This window comes from Argentina anserina, chromosome 6, assembly GCF_933775445.1.
Source record: "Argentina anserina chromosome 6, drPotAnse1.1, whole genome shotgun sequence".
Classification (NCBI taxonomy): Eukaryota; Viridiplantae; Streptophyta; class Magnoliopsida; order Rosales; family Rosaceae; genus Argentina; species Argentina anserina.
In genome coordinates this window covers 2,300,713-2,326,641 of record NC_065877.1, presented here as the reverse complement: position 1 = coordinate 2,326,641, position 25,929 = coordinate 2,300,713, and the positions used below count along the sequence as shown (strand labels likewise).

Below are 25,929 nucleotides of genomic sequence, written 5' to 3'. Positions count from 1 at the left end.
GAAATTTCAAGAAAAGTATAAATTGTATTGGAAAAAATAAAGGAAATTTAAAGTATGTTTTACTAGTTTATTTTCCATAAAAAGAAGTGTAATTCTTCAATTTCTTATCTTTTCCATACAATTATGATATTTTTTTAAATTCTAGCGAAGTAGTATCTAAATAAAAGAATTCTCAATTTTTAATATTTATATTACTGAAAAATACAATTCTCATAAAAATAAAATTTTCATCACAGTGAGATTATTTTATCCAAGCACATTGTAGTAGAGTAGGAGAAATCTCTTTCCCAAAAAAGAAAAGATTTGGAGAATCTTAAAAGGGGCGAGCATCTGAGATGCAAGTGAGAAGCATGTAATTTGGGGTGACAGGGGCATGATGTGTGCCTTACAAAATTCTTTGAGTGCTAGGTTTGACGAACTTAGTGACACAATCGCCACATTGATAAGAGTGTCGTTTTATCGGACTATTTACCGGCAACACTACTAGACCCACTAATAAAAATCAACCATAAGAACCGTAATTTGAATCACTAAACTAGTATTGATACTTATCAAGTATCACGGCAATTTCGAGAGATTTTAAAATAAATGTGTCACCAACTCACCAAAAATGGATTTAAAATGACATAAACTAGGAGAACACGGTAATTGAAACATACTGACATATAACCAGCATCAGTCACTTCCTCCATCCCTATCCAATAATTAATGACTTAAAAAATCCTCTTGGATTTGTGAAAATCCCATCATAAAGGAAAACTGAGGTAGTTGGTAGTTCTTGCTCTTGTAGCCATGGAGTTCATAAAAGTCATGATGATAATCAGTTCATAACTAAATATTTTTTATGTTGATGATTTGAACTTGACCACCATGGACCCACAACAGAGAAATAAATATCCATGGGCCACTTCAATTTTCATTCAAACATCAAATTCCAACTTCATATCCCACTATTGCTGTTCTAATCAGGAAATTCTATATTCAAGTGCTAACTTTGGTATAGCTCAATCACAGACAAATCTTCAAAAAGAAGTATGAGGGAGATCTGTAAAGAACAAAAGATTGGCATCTGATGGTAAACTGCCACTGCTATTTGGTAATGTTACAAGTAGTACAAGGGCTAAAGGTATAGCAACTACCCAAAGCATATATGCCCAGTAAATATATTCCAGTCACAAAGAATTTGGGCAAAGAATCATCAAAATCCAATCACAAAACAGTTCTGGCCTAAAAAAATATTCCACCTACTCAGTGTTGAAACAAACTCAACTCTACCTATATAAATAAGGGTGGCCAATTTCTTCAACTTGCACCACAACTGCTTCTTTCTTGAACTGTCAATTTGTGATGCTTGTAGTGTATATGCACAATCCATGTCAGTGTTAGCATGATCTCCAAGCTGATATAAGAAATAGTAACTCAAGAGCATCCTCAGTTGCTTGGATTTCGTGGAGATAAATCAACTTTCATTAGCTTATAATCACCCGGAAAACTTGGCAATCAGTAAGCTAACCGCCATGAACACAACATAGACTCCAACGAGACAGAAACCCCAGAACCTGGGCACCCGGAATCTGCACCAAGTGATCACCAATAGAGAACCCATCAAGCTCAAAAGCAGGAACACAAATGCAATCACGATACCCACATGGAACTGGAGCTCATAAGCTTCGGGATAGACATTGTAGGTCTGTATCACCAATGCAGATCCAAGGCCTACAAGCATGTTAAACATTGGCCCAGCAAAGCACCCTGCCATGGCCATTGCAGGGTGGCCTGCCTTGGCAACTGCCACATCAGCAACAAGATCGCCCACAGAATTTCCCCAGGCAAGAACCGTAAGCCCAAGAAGTGCTGGTGGCAAGTCTAAAAGTGTTCCAATTGCAGCAAGGCAGTTCAACAACTCTCCAGCGGTAGTAGATATCCAAAAGACACTCATAACAAATGCTATAAGCAATACAGGAATTTGCTCAGTTTTCGGGGGCTCTTTCTCTATTATATAATGAAGAACTGCAAGAGAAGAGCTTGCCCAGAATACAACAAACCATAGTGGAAGATGGGTGTTGGAAAGGAGAAATGTTACGGGATGACTGAATTCCATGAATGAGTTGCAAGAATAGAGAAGTGCCAGAGGGCACAGAGCAATATTAGCTGAAGTGTAGAATCTACTCCACTCTGACGGGACAGCTTGTGGAATGGTCAGCTTCAGAAGAACTGAGACCGGAACCTCCCACACTTTTGAGACCTACATATGAAATAGAAAGAAGATTAGTAGTGCCATCTCCAGAAGATAGATACTGAATAAAATTTTATATGTAAAACAGAGCTAAACAGTACAATTTTCAGAAGAAGAAAGGCACTGAATTATGAACTTTCTTTGAACAGCTACATAATAGATATCATATAGCGATAGTGCAAAGTTTGATGCTTTATCCCAATTCAAGAGGATAATAAGTTTATCCCAATTCATGAGGATAAGAAGAGATTCAATAAGGAAATTTGCAGTTTATCCACAAAAGTCACCAGGAAACTCTTCCACTACAAGCTTTCTAAGACTGGCATAAAAAGTCACGAAATTAAACAGTTTCAAATATTGCAACTAAACCACACCCCCATTCAGGTCATCACAACCATTTCATCAAATCAATCAAATTTTCAACTTTCCTCACTCCTCGCCTTCATGTCCTTCATTTCATACCTCCAAAGTTTCCTTAAGTTCAGAGGCTTAGACAAGTTTCCCCAATTCAGAGGCTTAACCAACACCCGACCCAGTTTTATATTCTCAATTTATGAAACAAACAAAAAAGACATGATCGCATTGAGAATCAGCTAAAAAGAAAAGCACAGTAAACACCCTGGCTCACATCTAATTATGCTCATAAATTGGTAGTACAAACATCAGGGTCTTGCATCTCATTCATCTAAAATCTAAACTAGCATGCCAGTAATCCACACTTCAACAAGTTCAAATCTTTCGCATTGCAATACATGCACTACACCAAAAAGGTACTGAAACTAAAAGAAGGAAACTAACTGTAACAATAAAATTCACTAATTAGTTCTAGAGCATTAGTTACTAACTTGTGATCGAACAAAACTACATTTCCAGCCCCGATGAACTAGTTCTACAGCACTGATCACTACCAAAAGTACTCCGATCTGGCTCGGAAAACACATTTCAAAACAAACCAACACTAAACTAGAGACATTACATACATACATTGTTCTAAATACACTAACAATATGTCGAATTCACAAAGACACAACACAAACTCAACTCAATCATACCAGTTCCAGACCCCGCCGGACTCCGAAACTCGGCTTCTTCCCCTCCTCCGATCTCCTCTCCACTTCTCCGATCTCCAACGCAACAAAGCTCTTGTTCATCTCACTCTCCTCAACCGCCACACTCCGGCTCCTCCTCACTCCTCCTCCGCCGCCGCCCAGCCCCAAGTCCATCCAGAACACAAAGCCGACGAAGAACAAGTAAAACCCGACGAACCCCGCCGCCTGCCACAAGTAAATCTCGGCGCTCAGGTACACGTAGAACAGGAACGTCGCGGAGATCAGGTAAAACATGACGTCCCTGACGAACGTGGCGGGGTCGACGGAGAAGGGCGCGGCGTAGATGGCGACGAAGCCGACGACGAAGGCGGAGACGAAGGCGCCGGCGGAGAGGATGGCGCCGAAGCCGGTGCGGTAGTTGCCGCGGCGGAGGGCGGCGAGGGAGGCGAAGACGTCGGGGGCGCCGTTGCCGAGGGAGAGGAGGGTGACGGCGGCCATGGAGGGGGAGAGGCTGAGGGCGGAGGTGAGGGTGGTGGTGACGGGGGAGAAGTGGTCGGTGGCGGTTTTGATGAGGAGGTAGAAGAGGAGGAGGAGGAGGAGGGAGAGGGAGGGGAGGGAGAGGCAGAGGTAGTTGATGAGGCCATTGCTGGAGGAGGAGGAGGTGGTGGTTTGGAGGAGGGACCTGTGGGAGGGGTAGTTTGGGGAATAAGAAGATTGGGGAGGGAAGAGGAGGAAGAAGAGGAAGGAGAGGAGGAGTGTTAAGGAGAGAGTGAGAGATTTGATGAAGGCCATGCCATCACCTAAAAGGAGTGATCTTTAGTACCAAGGACTCTGTTTCCTTCCTTCTCTCTCTCTCTCTCTCTCTCTCTCTTCTCTGAACTCTTCTGAGTTTTGATCAAGTAATTATTAGTCTATTTATTTTCAGGTTTTATTTATTTATTTTATTTCTAATTTGGATGCAACTTCTATCAACTGGTCAACCAATGTTGTGAACTTGTGATCATGGTGTTGTGGGAATGGGGTCGTATACAAGAAGACTAGCGTGATCATGATCCAATTTCTGCTTGAGCTGCCTTTCTTCGATCGGCTTATCTTGAATTCTGAAGTAGTTCACATTTTTTTCGACCTAAATCGTATCTGTTTTGGTTCAGAAGAGGTTTTTAAAGGTTATGTCTTTGCTTTAGCGCGGTGTAATTTGTCATTTGATCTGTTTGTGTCTATTTTGTTCGTATCTCTGTTCTTATTTCGAGTTAAAGAAAACAGTGTCAATATGAATTTCGTGTGTGAAATTATGTGAACTGTGTTATTGATTACTCCTAGCTAGTTTCGTCTAACATAGTGATGGTTTTGCTCATATACGTGAAGCTATAACGATGCCTATTCGCCTCCTTCCATTACGTTCTACATGAATCTATGGAGTTTGAAGATGAAAATTTAACTTATATATATTATACATGAATAGATGATAAAGAGCTTCAGTTTTGAGATGCATAGAGTTGAGATGTTTCCAACATGAAAGTGTACTTGGAAGAGCGTATACAATTACTAGCTTTCACAAATATGCTACGCATATGAATATATGGAGATGAGTAAATTACCTACATATAAAAATAGAAGTTGAGAAGTTATTTGTAAATATACTTGGTAAAGTTGTGGATAATTATTCATTATATTGTATATTTACTTTATATATTTTATTATTTACATATATACTTTTTATATATTAAAAGCTTATTAAAAATAAAATATGATCGAAGTATTCTCATTTTTACCGTTCTTTTGGTTGACAAAGTATGTTTATGTTATTAATAGTATAAATAATGATGTCCAATAACCTTTTTATATCTTGTAGCCTTCAGATGTATACAATAGTGGTATATACATGTTTCAAAAATACATGTACTGTTAATCACTACGTACACCCGGCATAGGAAACAGTACTGTTAATCACTCTCAGGCACCCCTGCAAAGAAATTGCGGAAAAGTTTATCATTAGCATGGAACTCCATCAGCAATTCTTCCATGTCAGGGATCGGACCGGGGATGTCGTCTAGAACCCAGTTTTTCGCGCCAACTTCATGGACGACGTTATTTTTTGCCGAGACTTTCCCCAAGTTTCTTCTCGTATAGCTTCTTTTTTTCCTGACAATGTTCATATCCTCCAACATCATAGCACCACTCTTTCTTTTTCCGTGTCCCTCAAGAGTCTCTTCTCTTGTTGAAGAAGAAGAATTTGTCTCCAACACCTGAACTTCAGTTACTTCAGGTTTTGATCTGCTATCAAGAACTGGTAGATTTTCTTTTTCACTTGAAGGCTCAGAAGTTGTCGCATCTGTCTTGGGGATACAGACCACCTCTTCTCGCCTCTTGTTCTTCCTGTTGAGTAAGACTTCTTGTTCTCTCTTCCTCTTCGTCCTTTTGTCTTGTGCTGCTGTTGCCGCATCTTGTTCTTCTTTCTGTGTATTTTTGTCTATTAGAGCTTCTTCTTCTTGTTCCTTCTGCCTCTTTTTATCCTTTTTGAGTAGTACTCCGGTTTCTTCTTGTTTTCTCTTTCTTATATTCTTTTGCCGGACTTCTGCTGCTTCTTGATCCTTCTCCTTCCTCCTCTTCTTTTCGTTCTCCGATGTTGCTGCTTTTTGTGTTTTCGGGATCTTCTTCTTTTCGAGCAAGACTGCTAAGGTATTTTCGTCATTTCTCTTTCTTTTGTTCTTCTTTTCGAGTAACACTGCTAGTTTTTTTTCTTCTTCTTCTAGTGAGAGTGTTAGTGCTAGGGTTTCTTCTCGATCTCTCTTTCTTTTCTTTATCTCACATTCTTTCGCAGTATCTATAGCTTCTTCTCGCTCAGTGTTCTTCTCTCTCTGTATCTTCATCTCCCCATCATGCTGATCTTGTGTTGTCGCTCTGCGTCCTCTCTTTCGTGTCTCCTCCTTTTCATGGTGTCCCTGTCTTTTCTGGCATTTGTTGTTGGTCCTCTTCAGAGCTTTGGGAGCACGAACTATCGGTTTCAGATCATCCGATATTTCTCGTCTTGAACTAGAACTCTCCATTCTAAATTTGATAGTGAGTTAAACCAAATTTTCAGACAGATTTAGGGACTAAAGTACTTGACTTATAGTCATTAGGAAAACCAATTTGCACTAGGAATATATAAACCGAACGCTCTTACCTATGTCTATTAGGATTGGGATGACCAGTTTGTACTAGGAAAATGAACCTCAATTATACGTCACCTTATCAACTCTTTCCATAACTTTCCTTTCCTATACAGTACAGTCTCCAATTTGTATTCAGTTTATGCAGCTTATGCTAAATACTAAGCCAAAACAGAATCAGTAAAAAGAAAATAAGAACTTTTTTTCTCGAAATAAAAACCGAAACAGAATCATGTATCAACACTGTATATCAACGAATTCAATTTACTAAGCCAAAACCATAGAAAATCTGTAACAAACTTCAGGAATGGGAAATTTGATGGGAACCGAGTGGTTGTGGAATTTGTCCATCTTTTTGGCAAACTCTGCCATACTCTCTTCATCAATTTACTACTAGTAACGGTTATACCAGTTAGAAGATACATTTTCAATCAACTAAACAAAAGAGAGCAAAAGGAACCATGTTATAAAAGATGATGAAATAAAAGGAACCAAGTTTCAACAGGGGCAAGATACAGCTAGCTAGGAAGCTTAGAGACAATATCTCTGATAATTAGCAACATGTTCAGTGAATCCAAAAGTACAAGAAAAACTCCCTCTATTCTTCTTGTTTGGTAAACTCTTCCCTGTTTCTAAGTCTATAATTTTAAAATGACCTTTTATATATCCCCTTGTTAAAGAGGCTGAAGCTACATTAACAATAAGATACACATTACACACCCTCATCGTAGATAATCTCGTGGCAAGCAGTATCCTGACATGACTATCTTGTCCACAAATATTTTGCCTGTCTTGGGCATGACATGCCAGTGCATAGTGAAGTTGTACTCTTTACCTCGGAGATTGCTTCCCTGCAGAAGGAACAAGATTATGAACAGTAGTCAGTTTACCAAGAAACTGCACTGGAAAGCTAAGTAACAAAAGCGAGGAAATAAACAGCTAGTTCATGAAGATATCATACCTCATCAACAAATCGATACTTGTTTCTAGTCTGAATAGAAAATTTGGAATCCTCCTTGGAAAGTATGATACCATCCCAGAGAGAGATCTGTTAAAAAAAACCATTAAATTTAAGCTAGACTCTTAAATAAATTAAGATATATTATAAAGGAACCAGAGCCAACAAGAGACTACAGGATAGAGTAGGTATACACATCTTCCATAAGTCAAAAGCACATGTTGACCGCTATCCACAGCTTACCTGATTCACTGAGTTCTTTGGGGTTTCATACTCAACAGCTACAAAAACAAAAACCTACCACAGATTGCAATTAAACAAGAAAGGGATTAGCTTCAGATTCATTGACACAACTACATGATATCAATGGAGAGGAAAATCAGAATAGAGTGTGTGTTAGCCTAGTAGCGATTTCAACACTTAGGTTACACTAGACACTTCAATATCAATGCAGCAACGCAAAAGATGACGGCGACAGCTTCATTAAATTAAATGAAACTAATTACTGTAGTCGTGTTTTCCTAGTCGTGTGCATGATAGTATCTATTACTTTTCATGATTATCACGGATTCAATACAAACGTTGTACCACCTATTTCTACTTAGAGCATATGCATCAAACAATGAATAGAACAACAAGATCAAACTAACACTGACTCCCTCATAGTGTGATCTTGAGAACCACTTCTGTACCCAAGACGACTTGAAGCACACACATTAATCAATGTAGGTAAAAACACGTATGTTCTCTTATATATTCTAGTAGTGATTGGACTTTTGTTTGTCTAGTCTTGTGCATAATAGTTGCTATAACTCTTCAGACCATGATTATCACCGCCTCCCTCATAGTGTTAAGGACCCAACTTTGTAATCAATAATCTTTAAACAAACATTGAACAGAGTTGGTTACCATGAAATATAGCTAATATACACACAAAGTCAAATTACCAACCTGCTTTGTGTTCCATGTAAACAATGACTGCAAGTCTGCTGTTATATTTAGTGACAAGCCGAGCTGCATAAAGTGAAAACATTAGTTCATATTAAATTTGGCTTTCTTCCATACGAACAATGTCAAATCTCAATCACCTATAAGACACCAAAGGACTCCAAACATCAACTTATTTTGTAACATTGACCTCTACTCAATACAATCTTATATCCACTTTCCTACTATTCTGTTGGTAACTAACTCTGAATATAATTGATTTTTCACATCATCTTCTAGTAATCATGAAACTATCTCTGAGTGCTGAACAAATGCATTACATATCCAAACGCCCCTCTTCAGCAAAATAAAGAAGCTTCAATAGTTAATCAAACAACAATAAAACAAATAATAGCCTAAACCTCCAATTCAAAACTATAGCCAACCCTGGGTAAGTAAACTAGTAGTAATCAAGGTGAAAAGTTTAAAGTTTACACGTGCACTTGAAATCATGAAACCTGATAAACAAAACATCCCTAATCTCGAAACAAAACAAAAAATAATCCACTATCGCTACACGACCGGAAGCCAGTGATGATGATAACTTCTAAGTATAGAGCCAATGAGTTCACAACCAAATACGGCAAACTAGAGCCTAACATTCACAATGTACGGAGTTTTTCCAATAAGGACCATCTTGTTGAGGACCAAATACTTAATTGTTTATTAAACATATTTTTCGATTATATTTTTTCACCTCAACCGTTTAGATTTTAGGTTTATATAAGTATATTACTTGTACAAATTTTCAGTCAATTTGGTAATGGTTAAGTTACCAAAGTAGATCAAATTAGTGAACGGATCAAAATCATCAATCATGAACCGTTCAAGTTCATAATGAGTAAAATTACATTTATAAATGTCTTAACGATTTTCATTTTGAACAAAAATTTACAAGGATGATCTAATTATATATATTTACAAACTAAACGGTCGAGAGATCTGAATATAAGATTTAAAAATTGGTAAATCTCTTTAGTCCTCAACAAGATGGTCCTTATTGAAAATGCTCCCTCACAATGTATATGTTATTAAAACACAAGATATGCAATGAAATACCACAATTCTACTCCAACATCTCCATACAGTATATATTAAAACAAACAGACATGATTGCAAATAAAACCCAAACCATACCAAATTCAGAACACACAACTAACTAACAGCTTGATGAGAATAAACCAATCAGAATCAAAAACCCACTTTAACCCAACACCCAATTTGAAATGTAAACTCAACCACAACAAAAAGACACGAAGTTTTACCTCGTCGTCCCCATTGGGTTGCCGCTGAAACCAAAAGATGTCCAACACCTAAACAAGACAAAACATAATCAGAACCAAAAACAACCCAACTGGGTGTGTCAAATTCACAGTCTTTGAAACCTGGATCTGTCTAGAGAAGAGAAAGAAAGGGAGGGGCAGACCTTGACTTGGGCAGTGGGAGATTGGGAGTTGAAATTGTCGGAGAGGGAGGCCATGCAGCAGATGAGGGCCAGAATTGAGACGGCGAAGGTGACCACGGCATTGGCTCTGTACCCAAAAGTATGCATCCTTGTTTCTTCTTTCTAGAAGCTATTGGGTTTTACTGTGTGTGTTCTCTCTGGTCCGAAGAGAAAGGAAGATGGAAGTAACGAAGACCGGTGTGTATAAAGCTGTAAATAACATCACATTTATTCCAAATCCAATTAGGAAATGAGAAAATTAGCCAAGAGTGTCACACTTTGCTCCATGCTCATCACTCATTGGACGATACACGGTTTACAGCGGGACCCACCCACTATAGTAACTCTTCAGTATTTATCTATCCTTTTCTTCTCCTTCTTATTTATTTTTGGAGAAAAGGACTTATATTACTATCTCCTTGTTCTTTTCTAGTAGAGTATGTACCAAATCGGCTTCATCAAATTCTCTTTAGATTGGGACAACAAGGAACCCTCTCTTGTGGTAAATATGTATTCTTGCTTTGATAGCCTCAGATCAACATAACAATGTGATATATGTATGCTAGTTCATTCACTAATGTATTGATACTAATTTGATCGATACGTACGTGTGTAATGTCATGTGTAAATCGAGATTTACATTAATAGAAATTATTAGAGGAATCGCACATAGATAATTGCAATTTAGGTCGAATTGCTCGAATTTAATTCTTCAATCTCAAAAGGGTGTCAATGTGTCATGGATATCCCTCGGAAGGACAAGAAATATGTAGTCCTAGTAGCAATCGGAAGTTTCAATCCTCCTACTTACAATCTGAAGGCTTTTGTGTAAATGGAGGATATATTTCACCTGTAAATGAAGCATACAACAAGTCCAAGAGGAGACTTATATCTGCTCAACATCGTATACAATTGTGTCATCTAGCCTGCGAAAGTTCAGAGATTCCAGTGGTTGATCCATGGGACGCAAGACAAAGTACCTCACAACCAAGTTTATTAACACGGTACTGTCTAGATCCAAGGGACTAATATCTGCTCAACATCGTATACAAATATTGGGACATCAAGATGTTCCAAAGATTATAGCAAATGATATTGTTTCGAGGGAGAATAGGGGTTACATAAGAATTGTGGATGAGCTTGTACCCAATCATATGAGCTCGATCAACAAGATTAAGGGATTGCATCTCAAGTGTAGTAATTGATTATATTAAAGAGAATCATATCTTTATGCTAACTCAAATGACAAATGACGTTCATGATTGATTTTCATCGAAGTGCTCATGTTTATGAGTTTATCAAATCATTGTGGGTAAAGTATATGCTTTAGATTGTCGATTAAATCAGAGTTTAATATGTAGCTTGGTGCTCCTACGTACATAGCAATCTCTGTCAAATTTCTATCTCGCTATACGTACCTACATTAGATATATGGACTTTAATTACTTTCAGAAACGCATGTACGTACGTGGTGATCGATATTCGAGTTGCTATATAACCAAAACAACGTAGATAAAAGAACAAAGTTTTTATTATCCTTGTAGTGACAGTACTGTAGATTACAACACAAAGCACTCGATCGAGCTCATGCTTTACAAACTGTATTATTCTCTGTCGCTTTGAGGGGAGCTTCATCTACGGAGTAGTAGTTATGAGTTGAAATTGGCACAGTTGGCCCTCTGGAGCAACAGCGAGTTGCTGAAGCCAATCCTCGAGGTCACCAAATCCAGTTGTACTAGGTTATCCTCCATCTGGTGTGCCCCAATAACTATTGGAGCTCTAGGGTTCAGCCCACCGTTCACAATGGCCAAGCACATAACTCCCGGACGTGCCTGAACTATCACGTTTTGGCCAGAGATTGTCCACATAACCTGCTGGTTGTCCAACACAAGCTGAATGCTAGGCACCGCCGGACCCATCTGGGTGTGAGTTATATTATTTGCATTGAAACACAGCCCGAACGGCGCCACCGCGAGAACTGGTGGCGCTCCCGGGAGCTGCGTCATGTAGAGCTGAGTGAGAGCTGTGAAGATAAGCTGATGCACGATTGTGTAGGGAGTTGCGGTGTTGAGCATGGCTTGGTTAGAAAGAAGTCCAGGAGGGAGTCGAACGATATTATTGTTTATTTGGATGGCTTGGACGTTCATTAAGTACTCTCCTTGCTGACCTATAAATAGTGGAGTGTAGATGAGTTTCTGGGACACATCGGTGCCAGGCAACGTTACGTACGGCCCCTCGCCGAAGAAAATGGCACCGTTTTGGCCCGACCCAGAAGCGAGGCAGATGGCGAACTTAGGTGGGATGCCAAAGTTGGAAGCAAGCTGGGAAGGAAGCGATATTCGAGAGGGGCTCATTCCAGCAATGCCTTGGACGTTTTGGGGTAGTCCTCGTTGCAGTAAGGCAGAAGGTGCGCATGCAAAGAGGAACTGAGGGACTGTGGCCATTGGACCTGGGCTTGAGCCTAGGGCTGATGGGATAGAGAGCACATCCTCTGCAAGCTCTGCCATGGCGCTTTGTTGGGTGACCGGGTTCACAGCCATGACCGCGCATGCATTGACTTGACAAAAACCAGGTCCAGCCATGGGGAAGCTGGGGGTTCTGCGAGGGCACGTACGGCACGTGTGGGTGTTGGCTCTTGAGCATTGAGCTGAGCGGCATATAGGGGTATTGAAAGTCGATGACACGTACCTGTTCTCACAATTGACTGATAAAAACTCCCCGTTTAGGTCTACCACAAAGGGGAGTGCAATTGAAGGGGTTCTCTTGAATATCTGGGTTACGTGGAGACTGGTAGCACCATCTTTCTGCACGTACAGAACAAACTTAGTTGGCCTAGGGGTAGGTGTGGGTGGTCGAGGCCGAGGTCGAGGTTGAGTTTGAGTTTGAACTGTAGATGACTGGTCATCATCTTCCGCAGACACAAAAATGATGAGATGAAGAGATAAAGAGAGCAAGAGCAGAAAATGAAGGTAATAAGCCATGATTCTAGAGGCGATGGTTAAAAATGGAACTTGGCATGGAATAGTGAGGAGTGGGTGCAATTTATAGAGGGGTGTTGCTTGTTAGGGTGTGACTCTAAAATGCGAATCGAAAGATATGCATGCAGACACATATCTAAGGTAGCAGTGTTCATATGGGGAAGGTCTTTCTCCAGGGTTTGTGACGTTATATTAGCAGGTTCACACTTCACATGCTAAGTTTAGCTAGAGAGAGAGTAAAAAACGTGAGACTAATCTGGGTAAGAGAACAAAGACTTGGTGATTGTGCAGGAGTACTTGGCATTGAAGAAGACAGAAGAGTTTCAATAGCTGTAACAGACATGCATGTATTAGGTGGTATAAGCCTGGGTTTTAAGTACCAAACAAACATCAAAGTTTGTCATCAGCTCACTTTTGAGCATAAACCGGCGTGGGTTTTGGGATTAATTTATTATACATTATATCACACAATATATATTATTTTTCGAATCTCACTCACAAAATAATATCGACCGTCGAATATGAAATTTATAACATATAATGCAGTTTTGCCTGATGCTGATTCAATTCTTTCATTTCTGAGTGTTGTTAAAATGTGCTAAGATGAATTGAAGATAGGGTAGATAATAAGAAGGCTAAAATGTCAAAGTAAACATAATCGATAGTTATATGGATATTTATCATTGTACACAAAATATGAATTCAGTACGTAATGTGTATACAGGATAGTGAGTGTCACTACAAAAAAAAAACTTAACATTAGGCACATTTAAATGTGGCTACAATGTGCCTAATACCCATGTGGCCAACCCCCTAAAATTTCACAAATCCCCCTAAATGTGGCTTGTTAATTATTTTTATAATTAACAAGCCACATTTAGGGGGATTTGTGAAATTTTAGGGGGTTGGCCACAGGGATATTAGGCACATTTAATTGTGGTTTGAATGTGCCTTTTACTAAGTTTTTTTGTAGTGTGTACCAAGACCAACTGCAGTGAAAAAGGTATGCGACACTCCAATTTATACTAACTAGTTAATAAGATGAGGAAATATTAATTAGTAGTGATAAACCCCGAATATCTGGTTACAAGTATCCTGTGTAAAACCTTCCCAATCCGATGTAAATGATACTGACTTTGGCGGTGAGGGTGTGCGTCGACTAGTATACCTCGGTGCCCGGATATAAGGATCATAAATTTCATTCACTTGTTCATATATATAAGGACCTCGAATTCCATTCAAGTGGTCATCTATACAAGGACCTCGAACTTCATTCACTTGCTGATTATTTATATAAGGACCTCGAATTTCACTTACTTTTTCATCTATGTGTGCTGGATTTTCACCTTCAACTCTTCCACCTTCACATTCACATTCAATGACGAAGAATTCTTCTTCTTCACCCTCTTCTTCTTGTTCCAGCCTTTGCCTTGGATTTCTTTCCTCATGGTCAGCCTCATCGCTGTCGTCTCCGCGGTGGCGTCTGGTTTTGTTGGTTCCAACAACCTCCTCGTATGTATCTTCATGGCGTTTGTCATCTTCAGTTTTCTGAGTTCCATTGGCTCGATCAGTAGCACGATCATTTCGCACTCTACCACCACCACCACGGTGTTCCTTTCCTGTGAAAAACCCGATTACTTTCCCCATAATTCCTTGTACCTTTTGTTTGGTACTGTAGGATCTCCGAAATTCTTTCTTGTACCGGGGATGTACCTCAACGTCCTCATTGAAACGAACAGTAGGTTTCTCCCTCATGCTCCTAGCTCGTCGGTCATTATTGTATTGAGACATGCTGCTCCTTCTGCGGTTCTGATCCATTGCAAGAGTATCGTACTTACTGGTAATTGCTTTTCCAATTGAACAACGCGGGTTATATGGAGCAGTTTACATGTTTCCTCAACTTGCAAGTTATACTGATCGCAACACTGCTTTTGGTAAGTAATTTAATTACCTATCAAAATTCAATCTTCTAGGAACCTCAGGAAAGTCGATCCCCTTGTTGAACTAGGATTCAAACTGATTCCTAGCTATTGCTTGTAATACAATGTGAACTTTGAAATATTTTGCCGTCGCATTGAGAAATTTGTTTTTTAAGCTCTTGAATCGATTTTCAAATTTATTTCTCTCCGGTACTTTATATAAAAGAGTAAAAATATTCTACTCCATATTTAGAACTGCATGTGAAATTGTCAGATGAAGTGACAAATCGCGGATGAAGCAAAGTATTCTCATGATAACGAACTTAAACCCACAAAATACTTCAAAAGAACATTAATTAGATGCTTATTGCAAATTTGTAATAATGTGTTAAAAGAAAAACAAATTTCACTGCCAAGGAACCCAAATGAAGAATTCTAACATTCACATAATGGAAAATTCTACAGTACTGGTGGGTACTGTATATTGGGGTTTTCTAAATATTTCTCACCGTTGGATCGTTAATATATCCAATGCTCACAAATATTCAAGGAGAAGCGGGTACCGGATGACCTGGTCACCGAATTGTAAAAAAAAAAAATCAATAGAGACACAGAGGCTTATTCGAAGAAGTCTTCTTCCTCCCCGCGCCAGAGTTAGCTTCAGAGAGAGAGAGAGAGAGAGAGAGAGAGGGAGCATCATTTAATTTTAATCGAAGAAGAACAGGATTGGGCAATTTCAGTTTCGCGAAGATCACCGAACCGAAACCGTTAGTTGTCGTATTCGCTAGCTGGTTTGAGATTCTATTGGCGGCGGGTTGAGATTCTATTGGGAGCGGGTCATTGGTCTTGTTCTGTTCATTTCGCGATCGGCATATTTCACAACAGGTGGGCTAACTGTGACAGCCGCGACAGTTTTCTGGTGTGGCAGTGGTGTTGGTGGTTGTGCTATTGGAGGAGTGAAGAAGGTTTTTGTTATATCATTGACGAACAAGGTAAACACTGGTATTAATAAGTCGTGTAGATCGGGAGCGGTGGTGGTGTAGGTTAGGTCGTAACCCGATTTTGTTTAATTTTGTGGTTTGTTTTGTTTGGAATTGAGTGATAAATTGTCTATTTGATAAAGAAGCGACCAACGACGACGATGAGTTGGACCACGACTTGAAGATGGAGAATTTAACGTTTAAGATTGAGAATTCGGATGTTGTAGAGGAGCCTACTCCATCGGTGACGTGAATATTAGTGAAGGAGGGTAGTATACAACCCAGTGGAGCTCATAGTGCTAGAGAAGAGCTACTGAAGAGAGAGGTACATTTTCATTGACATTTTGTGTTTATGAATTTCAGCATTATGGATTACTGTGTAATTTGTTGTATAACTTCGATTTTAGGTAGGAGGAAGCTTCAAGTGATGGTGTTAATCAGCATATGATCTGGTATTTGTCTCTGATCAACTTTTGTTAAGTGTTTTGTGAATAAGAATCTCTGAAAGCAAGAACTTTTGTTGTATACCTGTGCTGATATTCATTTTAATCTATGGTTTTTTTATGCTATTGGTTTTCTCAGGTTTGTTGATTAAAGAACATAGCTGGCCTGGCCAAACATGCCCAGGAGTTGTTTGACTGGTTATGGATAGGTAGTTCTGTTAGCTCAGTACCTCATTCCATCCATCTGTGATAAGGTTTAATATCTCCTGTAAGTTTTGTTTATGGTTTTCACTTTCGGATGACAGAAGCTATTAGTCAGTTATGGTTATCAGATGTAATCACCATGTATATCTATTTTCACATCCTTAAATTCAAAGGGTTTTTAGACGGTACTGTATAGGAAAATGCTCAAAATAAACAATTCTAGATCTACATAAGGACTACGAGATCACCTCTGTAAAATCATTTCTTACATGTCCTGGTTTTATTCTGCTGTCAGAACTACTTTCACAATACAATATACAATTTACAACCTACAGTGATTATTTGGTATCTTTTTTGTTTTTCTAATTTTCTCGAGCATTATTAGGCTCTATGTTCAATTGGGTAACCGGGAGCTCTACTAAATCACGTTCTATGTCGACAATGTATTGATATTATTACATGATTAAAGTCTTGTGGCTTATATTCCTGAAATCCCTAGGGTTGGACCTTGTAAATGATTAGGCACTTCCCCAATATGTACGGTCCTATGTTGTACCTTGTGCATTAGTGAAATTATCATTTTATGTAGGAGGTATCACTGTCTCCTTGGTACTAACACTCTTTTCTTGGTTACAGCCAAAGGTTTGGAGATATAGCTTATTGTGCAATCACAGCTGATCAACAAGTAAAAGGTTATGGCACCGAACTGATAAATCACTTAAAACAGGATGCATGGGATGTTGTTGGGTGAACCCGACGTATGCAATGGTTCCTCTTGTATATGTTTCGCACAATGATCTAGCTGTGGCTCAGTTTTTTTAATTCCACTCAGCATGAGTGCTAATTTATTCACCTCTGCATCTTTTTGGAAGATTGTATTGCAGTTTTTGCTCTGCATTTTTCATGGCTTATCTGTATCCAATATCAGCAGATAAGGTGAGCTATCAATAATTTCTTGGAGGAGATTGCATTACTTGAGCTAACGTGGTTTCACAACTAGTTCTAGGTGGCATATTGTCTGTTGGGATTGTGAAGCAAAAGGAACGTCTCACTCCTTAAATGATAAATCATAAGCCTCTTTTCTTTAATTTGTACTAGCTTCTTGTAAATGTTCAAATTGTTTGGGAATCAAATTTTTTTGTTTTGTTTATATCAAGAACTCTTCATATACTTGTGTAAGTTTAAAAGCACGTAACATTTATGTATTTAAGAATGTTATGTATTCTGTATATATGTTAACAATTAATCATGATACCTAAAAAGGCATAAATCAAACGCGAGAGACATTGCATTAATATCATAAAACCGAGAAGTACCCTTGTAGAGAAGATAACATGCTTCTTAGCGATAAATCCACTTAAGCAAGAAGTACATACACTTATAGAAATGATACATGTATGCTCCTACGCAAGAAGTACCATACTAAAGAAGTACTCTATTAGAGATGATAAGTGATCATAAGCGAGAGGTACCATGCTAGAGACAATGCATCCTCTTAGGCAAGAAGCACCCTAGCTAGTAGATTAGATATATGCTCCTAGGTGAGAAGTACCCTAGTAGATAAATTTGAAGACGAAGGTGTTGTAAATATCGACAATTTTGTGATAGAGTCCTCATAGTCGATAAATTTGTTACAATTTCTACAACTTTTTTTATGTATATAAGGACAATTGATAAGATATTTTATAATAAATGTTCTATAAGTTGTAATTACAAGACCATGACCATATTTACATGTTCATGCTTATTTTACAAATCTGAAGACGAATGTGTTGTAAAGGACCAAAGGTAGTAAATTTCCATTCATGTAATAGATTTTTCGGTTGTGTAATTGAGTGATCCTCTTTGTAATTTTCATTATTGACAAAATTATTACATTTTTCACATCATTTTTATGAATACAATGACAATCGATAAAAGTTTTTGTAATACATGTCATATAAATTGTAATTACAATCCCACGACCATAAGTATATGGTCTTAACTCATTTTACAATTTTGAAGACAAATGTGTTGTAAAGGTCGTAAATTTGTACATTTTCACAAAAGAGTCAATTTGTCATCATTCATGTAATAGAGTACTCAAATGTGTAGTTGAGTGATATTCTAAGTTATTACATTTTTCACAATATTATTACGAAAACAAGGACGAGTGATAAAAAATTCTGTAATAAATGTAATATAAGTTGTAATTATAAGGTCATGATCATATTTACATGTTCATGACTCATATTACAAATTTGTGTTGTAAAGGTAGTAAATTCTCATATTTACACAAATCAGTCCATGAATCCTTATTCATGTAATAGATTGCTCAATTGTGTAATTGGGTGGTATTATTTATTATTACATTTTTCACTACGCTATTATGAATACAAGGAAAATTGATACAATTTTTTGTAATAATTTTTATGTAAGTTGTAATTACAATGTCACGACTATATTTAAATGCTTGTAACTCATTTTACAAATTTGAAGACGAATGTGTACTAAATGTGATAATTTTTCATTTTTACACAAAAAAGTCTATGTGTCTTCACTCATATAATAGTGTACTCAATTGTGTAAAAATGTTCTAACTATTATATTTACATGATCCACCAATAAATTTCGAGAATTACTATAATTGTGATAATAAATTTGATAGGAACACAAAGTGTGACGTTCTTAATGTTTATATGCCCTATTCTTATGCTTTGTTACTTCTTATTTAGTTGTTTTAGTTTCATATTTGTCATTTCTATGTTCTAAGGAGAGCTATTTCAAATTTTGAATGAATTGATGATGAAATTGTGCTAAGTGTTAGAACTCCTTATTGAGCTAGGATTCCTTACTCGACTAGGACTCTACTTTCCTATTTTCATTCTTTCCTATTTCTTAATCGTCGATTTCTTTTCAGGAAAAACAAACTATATTTGGAAAGGAAGAAGAGTTGCCGAGATGCATTCCTAGTTGAACAAGGAAATCATATCCGAGTTGAAGAAAGAGAAGAGGAGGCCGGCCTAGCTATTCCTAGTTGGACCAAGAGAATGCCGAGCAGCCCTTAATGTGATCTCCCTATTGGACTTGGTTTCCTACATCAAGTTGGATATGGAGTACATAAATCAAATCCATAACAAAGAGGATTTCAGTTTCCCAATTGGTTTCTATCTCCTTATGGGACGGCAAGAAGGCTTCCTAGACTCCTATATATAGAGGCTCGGCCTCCCCATATATTCATCATCAGCCTTGCACACAAACACAAGCCATAGCTCTGCCGAATTCATCCTTCACCCTTCCAAGAAATCCTAAAACCGATTCCATCATTCTCCACCAATCAATAGCCTTCAAGCACGCTTGTGAAGAAGGTTTCATCCATAGAAGTCTTGGCTACACTTGTGGATTGCTTGATTTATAAAGTGTAACCATGATTCTCTCTATGTCTATTTCGGTTTTGGTTTTGTTCTTGTTCTTGGATGAGCATGCGATTTGTGTAGAGTAAACTTGTTTCGATTTTGTCTATGAAGTAGCTACTTGATTCAAATTATATAAAGTATCGATTTTAGGTTTTTAGTTCTATGATTTTAGTTTCTGCCGTGATCTATTCTTGAGTGATTTCGAAAGTATCTAAGTGTTATGCATACGCTTGTAGCAAGATATTTAGGCTGTTGGATTTATGACTTATGCTATGAGCATGTTTATCTTTTCTATGTGATTTTCGAAATTGCATGATTGGGGGTTAAGTAGGTGACATGCTTAATGAATTCAATATGCGTGGCTTTGAAGTTGCATGGTAGGATAAGTATGTTAGATTTCGATTAGAACCGCTTGGAATGGATCGAATGTTTTAAGTGTCTATGTGTTTAGGTTACTGCTTAGGACCCTAATTGCATGATCTAACCTTAGTTATTCATGATAGTGTCTCGGCATGACTCATAAAGGAGGACTAGAACTTGATTTTCGTTAGCTTTGTATGAATTGTTTTGGTGATTGTTTATGTGTTTGTTGGTTGATCACATGTATATATTAGTTTAGGATTTATTTACTGTTTTTATGATTCAATCCGAAAACTATATCAACCTTTTATATCTTTATGAATTCGTGTGAAGTATTGTGATCCTAAGCCCTGGCTGGATCCCCGGTTTGTGAACGATACCCTCTTGCTTTATACTACTAACGATGCTTTGATGTCGAGTAATCGAGCAATCATCAAAATTATTATATTTGTCTAATTTGATGTAATTAATATATTGATGACCTCTATTATATGTTTTTGGACAAATTTACTAATATGACAACAAGTATGTTGTTCAATTTGTAAAAATAAAAATAAAAATTGTCGTGTTAAAAATTTATTGGGTAACCTGATGACCTGTTGTCCAGGTAACAAAGATTAAATAAAAAAAGAGAAAAAAAAAGAGGGGTACCACATACTGCCCAGTACCGTAGCCTGTCTCTTCACATAATGGTGCAACCCTGGGCATTCTCCTCACTGAAGTAGGACTCCCGTTGCGATTCTTGGTCATATCCCCGGTTTATTGGACATTGACTCATTCGGTGTTGGCCCATGCTGTCCATTCGGACATATTGTGATTTTATGTGACCCATGGGACTAGGCTCTCCTCTTCTTTCACCCATCTGGCTAGACTCGCCTATCTCATAGATACTTCCACTTGTGAATCCTCTGCTTCCTTTGCTTTGTGGGTGCCCTTTGTTGTCTCCTCCAGTTTCACCTTTAATTGCTGATGATATCACTGGACAAGTTCTTCAACTGGTTATTGTGAGCTTCAGTAGTAGTACTGGTGTTTGAAGAACTGCTTCCTTTGCTTTGTGGGTGCCCTTTGTTGTCTCCTTTGTTGCTGATGATATCACTAGACAAGTTCTTCAACTGGGTATTTTGAGCTTCAGTAGTAGTACTGGTGTTTGAAGAACCAATATTCTCGGGTTCTTTCAAAAGGAACGCCTTTTTTTTCAGTGTATACTTCTTATCGTTAAGAATCTTCCTGACTTCGCATTCATTTGCAGTCCCTCTCACTTTCACTATCCCGTCCTTCAGTTCATCTTCATTAATTTTTTGTATTGGGAGATCTAGTTACATGCATGCCAGTCAACATATAAATGAGTCGAACAGACAACGCAATTTGAAGCAATTATATGATCCATCGCTAAGAAAATCTCAAATTTAAACATGCATACATGGAAGTTAACTCAACTGCAGCACAATATGAATTACACATGCAGTGCACAGAAGCACGAATCACTAAGCCAGCACAGCCGCACTACCCACCTCCCGGTGATCCCGTATGTGTCGGCTAGAGCTCCATCAGCGACCCACAGTGGCTGGAATCTATAAAACACAAGTTTTTCGGTAGATTTTGCGATTCTGGCTGCCGTGGGTCGCCGATGAAACTCCGACCGGCACAGACGGGATCACCGGGAGATGGGTAATGCGGCTATGCTGGTCCGCCGGATCGCCGATGAAGCTCCTGCCGTCGCCGGAATCAACGAATCCTTACCTTATGTAAGGTACGGACGTCCGCACCTTAAAATTTTATATATATATGCAGGGTAGATAGAGGAACGTACAAAATTTCTTGGCAATATAGTTATAAAACTCTTGCATTCTTTCGTTACACCCCTTGCAATGACAGTAGTTCTTAACTTTGAAAACACACATCTGCAAAAAAGCCATATGCATGTATGCCAATTAATTAACAGAGCAAGAAGCAGAAAATTAAATGTGCAGCATAATTAGTTAATTTAAGAACATAATAATGTACCGGAGGCTGAGGCTGCTGGCTCATGATTTTTGATCACCTGAACGTAATTAAGCAAACCTATCGGATTCAAGTCTGCGAGAGAGATTGAGCAGAACTCGGGTATATATGTGAAAGATGGCAATGGGGATTGGTCTATATAAAGGAGTTAATAACTTGTGCATGCATATCAAATCTTCTTTTTGTTTGCCAGATTTGTATCAGAATAAATAATCTCGCTGAAAAAGTACACTTTCTGCTAAGGTTTCCAAGTTTGATTATCTGCCAGATTTATAAAATATTTTTCTAGCTCGTTGCCTGTTTAAGAATTTCTTTTATCTCTTGTAATTTTGAATCATTATATACTTGCTTTTTTCTTGTTGAAGAAGTACTCTCTGCTATAGATTTCCTAGCTTGGTTTCTTTTCTTTTTTTGCAAAAATATACAAACTCGCAAAATCTGATTTCCAAGTTTTACTAAATAGTTATAAATTTATGCTTTATGGGAAGTTGATAATTATATGTTGAGAGCTGTTTCAACTACGTACTGTTCTTGTTGACTGAATGTTGACTCCCTTCTTAATTATAATTATTAATTAGCTCTAAGACCAGTAGATAAACGATCATGATAAAGACAACATGAGAAAAATTCTTCCTTGGTCATCACTCATCACTAAGATACACTTGCTGCGTTATTCCTTATATCTTCATATATATATATATATATATATATATATACACGGGGCTTTTCATGTAAGGAGACCCTTATCTTAGCTTAAGATACGGATTTTTATTTTCGACCAACATTTCGATCGCGTTTTCACATCTCCACCGTCCAATATCTAGTATATAACGTATAGATCATCGCCACAAAATTTCACCCGATTCCATCACCATTAAAGTACTCATAACTTCGATTTTCTACTCAAAATATGAACGGTTCAGGTTCGGCAAATTCAATATGTTCATTGGTTTTGATTAGTTTGATACCTTAACGATCATGAAATCAGCTGAAATTTTGTGGAGATGATCTATACATTATAACCTAGATATTGGACGGTGGAGATGTGAAAACTCGATCGAAAAGTTAATAAAAAATGAAAATCCGTACCTTAGCTTAAGGTACGAATCTCCGCACCTGAAAAGCTCCGTATATATATATATATATATATATATATATATATATATATATATCCATTATCCTAGATAAACTTGCAATGGAGTAGAGTATATTAATCACTAATTAATAACGCTTGTTACAAGATACGTATCTAGCTGGTTAGTTCTTGTTCGCTTTCTCGTTACCTAGTATCATACATGCATGCACATGAGGGAAGGGTGTATCATGCAAATAGAGGTTTAGTATACCAGGCATTTGCTTTTATCAGAGAGTTGAATAGAGCAGCTCATGAGATTGCTCTACGTACATGTACCCTGGCTTGAAGCGAAGATTAGTTAATTATTAGAAGTCGGGGCCTCCTCAGTTCATGCAAGTACGTCCCATAATTAGAAGGGAAGGGTGTTAAGTGTTATACATCTCAAAGGCTTAAAGCCTTAAACTGCTTTTTTTTTTCTTTACGTAGCAAAAGAGCTTAAATGGTTTCTTCCATGATGCGTTTATGTATATACAACTTAGCCACTTCTCTAAAAAAAAAATTTAACTTATCCACTTAGGCACGTCATGTCACTTACTCATGGATAGATTAAGTAATGAGCACTAAACATTTGATGGCATTATCAAATGAAATTCGAGTGTTGATCGAAAGCTAAGAGGGCTTATTACAAGTAATTGAACAAGAACACACTTTGTATATCGATGACTATTCTTATGTTCTAACAGTTCTACCAAAAATAACTTGAAATACTAGCTAGTAGCCTAGCACCGCAAGACATCTAGCTTCCAGTGAAACAAACTCTCCCTTTGAATCTTTCACATGATGCTGCAACCTTCGGCAGTCGGTTCATCACTAAATGGGGATATCTGGGCAACGGTTGTTGGTTGCTGATAGTATCCACCCCTCATTTGCTCCATTTGACTCATAGGATGCGTGTTGGTATAGTACGTTTGGCCATAAGGAGTCTCTGTTTGACCCCTTGGATTCTGATCCCTCTGGTTATTCTGATCATGCCCAGCAATCTCATCCCTTGAATATTGACTGGCCTGACCAATCTGGTTTGACTCATTCATTGTCTGATCTATTGGATTCTGACCCTTTTGGCTAGACTCGCCCTTTCTGTTCATATTCTCACTTCTTCCACCTAATTTGATTTCCTTGCCTCGTTTGCTGCCTTTGCCATCTTCTCCCATTTTACCTTTTCCCTTGCGATTTGCATCTGGATGTTGTTGTTGTTGTTCTTGTTGCTGCTGCTGATTAGCCTCGGTTTGGTCGTTTACAACATCTTGAACAGAATTGTTGTTGACATTGTTTGCATTGTTGTTATTGATCGACAAGTTCTTCAAATGGTCATTGAGCTGAGCTTGACTACCTGTGCTTGTTTTCTTTTTCGACATCCAGAAACAGCCGCAGAATGTGCAATCATTTGAAAATTCCCGCTTTATGAACTTTTGAAGAAGCTCCTTCAGCTCCCCTATTTTGCTTGCATCTACATCATCCTGTAAGATCTCCACTGCCCGGCTAATTGGATTATATTTCGAACGTGAGAGACCTATACATAAATAAACGCCATGCATAGTTCAGTCTAACTAGTTGAAAATAAAAGTGGATGATTATATCAAACACCCTTTGGAGATTGACATTCAAACATTGTATCAGACTTGGTTTTTATCAGACTACGTGATTTTGTTTGAATTAAAATCAAAATTAATGTGTGTAGCGAGAGCTTGGAACATACCATAGGTGGCCTCAATATGTTTCTGAAATTTTCGTACTCCTTTTTGAATTTTACTTTTACAGCCATCACATTCACATGAACAGTTCGCTTCGAGGATAAACTTCTACAAGTATAAACAAGAATCCAGTTAAGCAACAAAAACATATAACTATATATAAACTAAACGTAAAGCTTGTTATAAGAACATAATGTATGTAGTATGTACGTACCGGTGGCTGACTCATGATTCTTTGACCTGCAAGAACAATTTGGAGAATTTGAATCTGCCAGAGAGCTGGGGCAACAGAACTCGAGTTTCTGAGACTAGCACCGGGTTTATTAGGGTATATAAAGGGGCTCGATCAAGAAGTACGATTCTTTTCCTGGTTATTTTGATCAAGTACTCAAGATAAATCGTATTTTTTCCCTGGTTAATTACGTTGATTATGAACTACCTTGTTGAACAAGGTTTCCCAAGTTAATTAGCTCTCTTGCCAAAAACACAAGTTATTTCTTGGTGTAATATGGTAAGTTTAATTTTTCAGGTAAATTTATTACCTCAGAATTTGAATTTCCTTTGCTGGCACAAAGAATCTTCCTATTCTACATGGATGATGATTAAAAAAAAACTGTCAAGAAAATATTTCTAAGGTTTCAGCAGCCTTTTAACACCTGAGGAAATTTTGGTCTAATGCCCTAAAGTCCTAAACCAACAAATATGAAGTATGAAACATAAAACCATTCCTTTGTGCAAGTGTAAAGTATACTAGTCACCGACCAATTTACAATTTGTTTCAAATTGATATTCGAATTCCACTAATGATATTTGCTACTGATATTGACATGTGATTTGAAATTTATGTTTACTAACAACATTGCAGTAACATTCTTCGATCCCCTATAATCAATATCCATGCATGCTGAGTAAGTCTAGAACTAAAGGACAGAAACAATAATGTAAATGGATAACAAGCACAATATAATCTCAGACCGAGTACTAGCCATTTCAATTA

At 37.8% G+C, this 25,929-nt stretch overlaps 3 protein-coding genes across 3 annotated transcripts; all 3 read right to left on the bottom strand.

Moving 5' to 3' along the window:
• Positions 1–1,030: 1,030 nt before the first annotated feature.
• Positions 1,031–4,122, bottom strand: LOC126798771 (cation/calcium exchanger 5). The gene is made up of 2 exons (XM_050525822.1): positions 3,289–4,122; positions 1,031–2,245 (listed from the first exon to the last, which is right to left on the bottom strand). Exons 1-2 carry the CDS (start codon positions 4,075–4,077, stop codon positions 1,481–1,483), a joined length of 1,554 nt encoding a protein of 517 aa, XP_050381779.1. The 5' UTR covers positions 4,078–4,122; the 3' UTR covers positions 1,031–1,480.
• A 2,760-nt stretch (positions 4,123–6,882) lies between these two features.
• Positions 6,883–9,946, bottom strand: LOC126798906 (signal peptidase complex subunit 3B). The gene is made up of 6 exons (XM_050525990.1): positions 9,809–9,946; positions 9,648–9,695; positions 8,347–8,409; positions 7,639–7,692; positions 7,399–7,485; positions 6,883–7,288 (listed from the first exon to the last, which is right to left on the bottom strand). Exons 1-6 carry the CDS (start codon positions 9,932–9,934, stop codon positions 7,160–7,162), a joined length of 507 nt encoding a protein of 168 aa, XP_050381947.1. The 5' UTR covers positions 9,935–9,946; the 3' UTR covers positions 6,883–7,159.
• Positions 9,947–11,475: 1,529 nt separating this feature from the next.
• Positions 11,476–12,807, bottom strand: LOC126800727 (gamma conglutin 1-like). Its single transcript, XM_050528134.1, has one exon. It carries the CDS (start codon positions 12,805–12,807, stop codon positions 11,476–11,478), a length of 1,332 nt encoding a protein of 443 aa, XP_050384091.1.
• Positions 12,808–25,929: the final 13,122 nt, after the last annotated feature.